The sequence below is a fragment of the Electrona antarctica genome (genome assembly GCF_951216825.1).
Source record: "Electrona antarctica genome assembly, chromosome: 6".
Lineage (NCBI taxonomy): Eukaryota > Metazoa > Chordata > Actinopteri > Myctophiformes > Myctophidae > Electrona > Electrona antarctica.
This window is the reverse complement of record NC_136811.1, coordinates 45,872,051-45,878,050: the sequence shown is the minus strand read 5'-3', so window position 1 is coordinate 45,878,050 and position 6,000 is coordinate 45,872,051. Positions and strand designations below refer to the sequence as shown.

The window sequence follows — 6,000 nt, the reverse complement described above, 5'->3', positions numbered from 1 at the left end:
ATGATGGCACGTTGATCACTGAACCATGAATACTTTACCTGCCTGGTATGTGTGGCCTGCCTGACTTTGTTTTAGGTTAATAAATTACCATTGCTTTACTAGAGCCTGATTCGAATCATAAAGTCTAATCTTAACACCCCCCCCCCCCCCAAAAAAAAATAAATAATAAATAAAAAAATAAATAAAAAAATAAATAATAATAATAATAATAAAAATAATAATAATGAAAGAAAGAAAGAAAGAAAGAAAGAGAGACAAATAAACTATAGCTTCAGAAATGTAATGTCTTGAGTTTGAAAACTCAGATTTGGAACTGATACAGCTCTGACTGTCTGGAACTTAAAAACTATAACAGCTTAGTTTATGTTGAATGTTGTCGTGAGAGTTGAGGATTTTTACAGTGCAGATTTGGAGCGCTGTGCCTTTAAACACACACACACACACACACACGCACACACACACACAGCAACAACCATGGTGCGCACTGCATTGCACGGTCCACTGGCCACGTTGGGTTCGTCCTCTCCTCTCTCTTTCACACACACGACTCTGATCCACAGTCCACACTCCGGCTTCCATAGTTCGGATCACTATTTATTCAGCTGTGAATGATCATCTCGCCAGTGGATTTCAGTGACCTGCGGGAGATGACACAGACGCTCACTCACTGCGCTTACAGAGAGTTACAAAGTGAGAAGGGGGAAAAAAAGTTTTGAATGAAGGTTCTCTCTCCTCCGAACTCAGCGCTATAAGAAGAAACTCAAGTGGGATCTGTGAAGTAAATAGTAAAAGTTAAGGGGGTTCAGTGAGAGTTCGGGGGTCGTGCAGGCAGGCTATCGGATCTGAATTCGGAAGCAGCCTTTTTTACAAACCGAACACAAGGCGTCCTGTCCTGCTGAGCTGAGCGGACGTAAACACACCGAGGAGAGGAGGAGGCTTTACTTTTCTTTTCTTTTGTCCAGGTTTCAAAAGGACGTGAACGTTGTAGAGACGGAGGTACTGGGCTGGCACAGCAGACAGACAGTCGCACTTCAACTTGGACCGTGGATTCTACCACGTCAGAAAATAAATAAAACCCCGGCCGTGACGGACTGAGTGCTGCCTGGGAACTAGAACTTCAGTTGTGTGACTTTTAAAAATTCTATTTATTTTTTATGTTTTAATACCAAAACATTGCTTTGTGATTATTATTGACTAACTCGAGCAACCGGCAGGATATACCTTTTCTTCCAAGATGGATAAATACGAGGATTTGGGTCTCGAGGCGAGTAAGTTCATTGAAGACCTGAACATGTACGAGGCGTCCAGAGACGGCTTGTTCCGCATGAAGAGAGACGCGGGGAACAACCCTGACTTCGAGGAGACCCGCAAAGTGTTCGCCTCGAAAATGACCAAAATCCACATGCAGAAGCAACAGGAAGAAATGGCCAAGAACACCTTGGCTTTGAGAATGAACGGCGGCCACAACAGCAGCAGCAGCAGCGGGTACTACACTAAAGACCGGCCGCCCATCAACAGCTACAGACAGGCGGGTGAGACGGCAGCCAAACCCCCGATCCTCTCCGGCCCGGTCAGTGGCACCGCGATGGGCGGCGGTGGTGGGGGTCAGTACTCGGCCTATGACGCCCAGAAACAACACCCGGGCGTCCAGACGGAGCTGCCAGCCAGCAGGGCACATGGCTACGGAAACAATTACGATAATAAGGAGCGCTTTGAGCCACATTCTTACCAGCAGCCGCCACAGCAGACCCCGAGTCCGACTCCCCCCACCCCAGGAAGCGCGCCCCACCACAGTGCGCCCAGTCACCCTAGTCTCAGCCTGCCTGGTGCAGCCTGGGCCCCTTCCAGAGGAAGTCAGCCCTCACCGGCGTCATCTCCTGGAATAGCCTCATCTCCTGGGTCTGGGAGCAGCAGCCCCTCTCATCAGCAGCAGCCCCAGCGGCTGTCTCCATCTCCCTCATCATCCAGCAGCAGTCTCCCGTCTCCAAGCTCCAGCCAGAGCCAGAGCCGGGCCGCCACCCCGCCGGTGAGGATGAGTCCTCCCTCATCGGTGGCCGGCTCTCTGGCCAGGGTCTGGGGGGGAGGAGGAGAGTCGTCTGGCCCGGCGGGGAAGGCCGACCTCGTCTCCGGCATGCCTTCGAGTGTCTTCACTGACCTCCACCATCACCAGCCTTCCACCAAGGTTATTATTCTTTGACAAGTGACATTTGTATGAAATATTGAATGACAAAACATATTTTAGTTAGGTTTGATTCTTTTATCAGTTAAAGAAAATGTTCTTCCAATTACAGTTTTCGTTATTTGGTTAAGTTTTAGTTGAACTATAATAACCCTACCTTCCACTCCAGCCCATGTCGGCAACAACGCCATCCCCAGCCACGCACTCGTCCCGACCCTCCTCCACCAACCAGAACGGCCTGGCGCAGACCTCCACCGTCTCCCTGGCTCACGCAGCAGCAGCAGTGCCATCATCATCATCATCATCTCCTGTGCTTTCCACCTCCACGGCCCCTAAATCCCAGGTCCCGGCCACAGCCTTGGCCCACGGATATGTCATTCAACCGGTCATCGGCCAGGGTCCGGGCCAGGGCCGAGCCGAGCCTGAGGGCTCCGGTCCCTCCGCCTCCAGGCCTGTCAAACTGCCCTGCCAGACTGTCCACGTGCAGCAGCCCGAGCAGGGGCCTTCTGCCGCCGAGATCAAGTTGGAGGCCATCACGGACCGCCTGGAGAAGGAGATGGACGCTCAGCCCAGGGCCGACTACTTTGGTAAGAATGTTTTGGACAGGCCCTCAAAATACCCTATTTATCTATTTATCTACTATACTTGTGGGGACATTTGGCTCCCACAAGTATAGAAATACAAATACACACACACACACACACACACACACACAGTCCCTATATCCCCTATGTGCCTTACCTCTGTCACATACACTCGCATATACTGTACACACATATATATACACACAGTCACACACACCATGTGTGTCACAAGGTTCTGTAGCCAGATGATATGGCACTGTCTGCTGTGGATGTGTGCCAACATATGTATCTGTCTGCTCTCTCTGTCTCTCTCTCTCTCTCTCTCTCTCTCTCTCTCTCTCTCTCTCTCTCTGCGTTGTGTGTGAATGTAATAAGTGTTCAGTTTAACAGTAGACACTGAGGCCAGCCTGGGAGAACATAGGGCTGCAGGCGTGTCAATAACTACACGTAACTGGATATTGATCCACCCTGGCCTTTTTGTTGTTGTTCTTTTTCTCTCAGGGATGGACTCTTTTGTAACTTCACGTCTCTCTCTCTTAATTTAACTCGTACACACTCGGTTACAAATGAACACTAAGGATTTGACTGTTTGAAAGAAAGAAAGAAAAAGAAAACTGCGCGTGTTCACTTGGCTGGCGCTGCCACTCGCTGCTTTCCAAATGACATCACATTCACCACCACAGACCTGCGCTTGCACATTCCACATCGTTATCCTTTATTATGGGTGCATGCCATGCATGTGTGCTCACATGTGCACACAATAAGAATGATGATACCACCTGTTGGATGGATGAAGCCATACAAGGGAGGCTTTATGATTTGCAGGCTTTTAGTTTAGTTTAACTATTTAAGTGTTTTGGAAAATGTGTGTTCTGTTCATAGAACTACACTTCTGCTTCTCCAGCAGCCGTTTCCTCTCTATTTTCCCCATCTTGCCGTTGAAACAGTCCATGTCAGCAGCAGTAACACATGTAAATGCTGATTGTATTCACTAGAGCGTCCGTCTTGGTATCGTCAGAAGGTTCCCACCCGGTTTGACACTTGTGACACTTGTGCCGTGCTATGAACTTGTACTGCTATTTGTGAAAAATCTTAAATCTTTATGGGACCACGTTTAAATCCATATCATGTTGGGAGTCCTTCACATGAAAAAGTTTGTTTTTGTTTTTGTTTTTTTTTCTCCAGAAAACTTTTATAAGATATTTTTAGAATGGGCCTCAGGTCACATTGAGTGCCACCTGGTGGACGGAAGTGGTGGTGCTTGGGTGCCACCAGAGTAATCTAGTAAGAGAGTGGTGACACGCTTTGATCTCACCGCAAAGCGGGTACCTATGGGCGATAGTTCCAAACATTGCTCCTATGGCTGGAACTATTCCATTGAGATAGAATGAGCACTTCCGCATTCCATTGTTACAATGAGAGTCTACGGGAGTGTCATTACTCTCTTACTAGATTACTCTGGGTGCCACATGATGAGAATCAATTCCACTATAACCCGTGTCCGGTTTTGGGTTCCATCTTAGATGAGATGAAAACGCCAATGTTCCAATCGCGATCACCGGATAATCACAAATGACCTCCGAACATCGGCGTTATGTTCAAAACCACGGACAGCGCCATAGTTTCAGAGAAAAGAGTGTGCAAAGGCTGCGGCTAATTCAGAAGCTATTGGCTATGGAGAAACAGAAGCAGTGATGGCAAGGCTTTACCAAGTGTCCGTAGAAACCGGAGCGATTCCAAAGATTAAACACAGCAGGGCTTTCTTATAGCGATATCAAACGCCTTAAGACGAGCCTACTCGTAATGAGCGCACAAAGTAATAATTCATTTATATGACGAGTATATATGTCAATAGCAATGGGTAAAGACACTTAATTAAGTACACAGGTCAATGTAATGCACATTCGTAAAGCACTTTGATGTAAAAATGTACTTATCAAGCACCTAATAATAAAATAATAATAATCGGTACCGGTAATGATAAAAAAAAAGTAAAGCACTTTGGTGAAAGATGTTATACTTACCATTTTATTTACCAGATAAAAGACAGAATGTTAGATAAGGTAGGGCCTTAGGGGGCCCGTAAAGACGTTTATATAGTGGGCCCCATCAGTGTCCCAGGCCAGCCGAGGCTGACTACCTCATGTTAACACCTGCATCAGCTCTGTTCAGGCCATCTGGACTGTGTGTACCAGCTGACTCTGTGTTGTCTGTGTAGCCCAATCTGTCCATGACTAACTCTGCTACAGACAAGCTCTGATAACCCAGGACTTCATTGTTTACTTCACCATTCTCAAAGTGGGGTTACTGGGAACCACAGGGGGTCCTTGTGGGGTCAAGTGGTCGGCAGTGAAATGAGGAACAGTTTGATGGTCAAACTAGCTTAAAGTCGGGTTAAAAAGGGGTTAAATGGCCTGGGCTGGCTTAGCTGTCCAGCAGGCGTCTTGGCTGGTAATCCAGCATGACAGTGTGCCGCGGGTTTGAGTCCTGAATAGATCCCGACAAACTTTGCTGTGTGTCTTCCCCCCATCTCTCTCCCTGTTTCTTGTCTACCTACGGTACATTTGTCAATAAAGGCAAAAAAGCCCCCAAAAATATATCGAAAAAAGGGGGTTCAGATTAGGGTCCTTTTTAAGGGAGTCCTTGACAGGGTTTGAGAAGCACTGTTTAGCTGTGTAGCTATAGCTGGTGGAGCGTGCGCATCATGCGTGGGCCTGGCATGTTGTGGACCAAGGACCATGGCTGACCTTCCATCCATGGCCTTGGATGAGAGAATGTATATAAGAAAGAGAGCGTGAGAGGAGGGATGTTGTGCACTGGGTGTAGCATCCTCCTCCTCCTCCTCCTCATTGAAGGAATGTCCTGCTGGAATGTCATGATCGTAACTCAAGGATGTTGTTCAATGAACGTTCAGCTAGTGTGTCTGCTCTGTGTCACTTATAATTGATTGGTCTTCAATGTTTTTCAAGGCAAGGACACCTTAGCTGAGAGAGATGACACGGGGACCCCCTACTACATATCGTGTAAAATGGTGTTGCATATTAAACCTTTTCATAGATTTCATAGATGGCTTCATAGACTTGTTTGACAGCACTATCATCAGAACAAAAAAAGTTGTCAAAAGTCCTCCTTTGCAGTAAATGAGTTAATTACTTGGGCTTGATACATCGATTGTGTGTTGTGTGAAGAAAAAGCACAAGGGAATTATTTGATATATCAATTTGTTTTAAGGAAATG

General features: G+C 47.0%; 1 protein-coding gene across 2 annotated transcripts in view; it reads left to right on the top strand.

Annotated features, from left to right (window-relative positions):
- Positions 1–472: 472 nt before the first annotated feature.
- limd1a (LIM domains containing 1a) overlaps positions 473–6,000 on the top strand; it is a 45,398-nt gene continuing 39,870 nt past the window's right edge. For both annotated transcript variants that reach the window (XM_079504141.1, XM_079504142.1), the window contains exons 1-2: positions 473–2,182; positions 2,349–2,766. In XM_079504141.1, the coding sequence (XP_079360267.1) occupies positions 1,235–2,182; positions 2,349–2,766 (1,366 nt within the window). In that variant the 5' untranslated portion in view covers positions 473–1,234. The remainder of the gene's footprint in view (positions 2,183–2,348; positions 2,767–6,000) is intronic.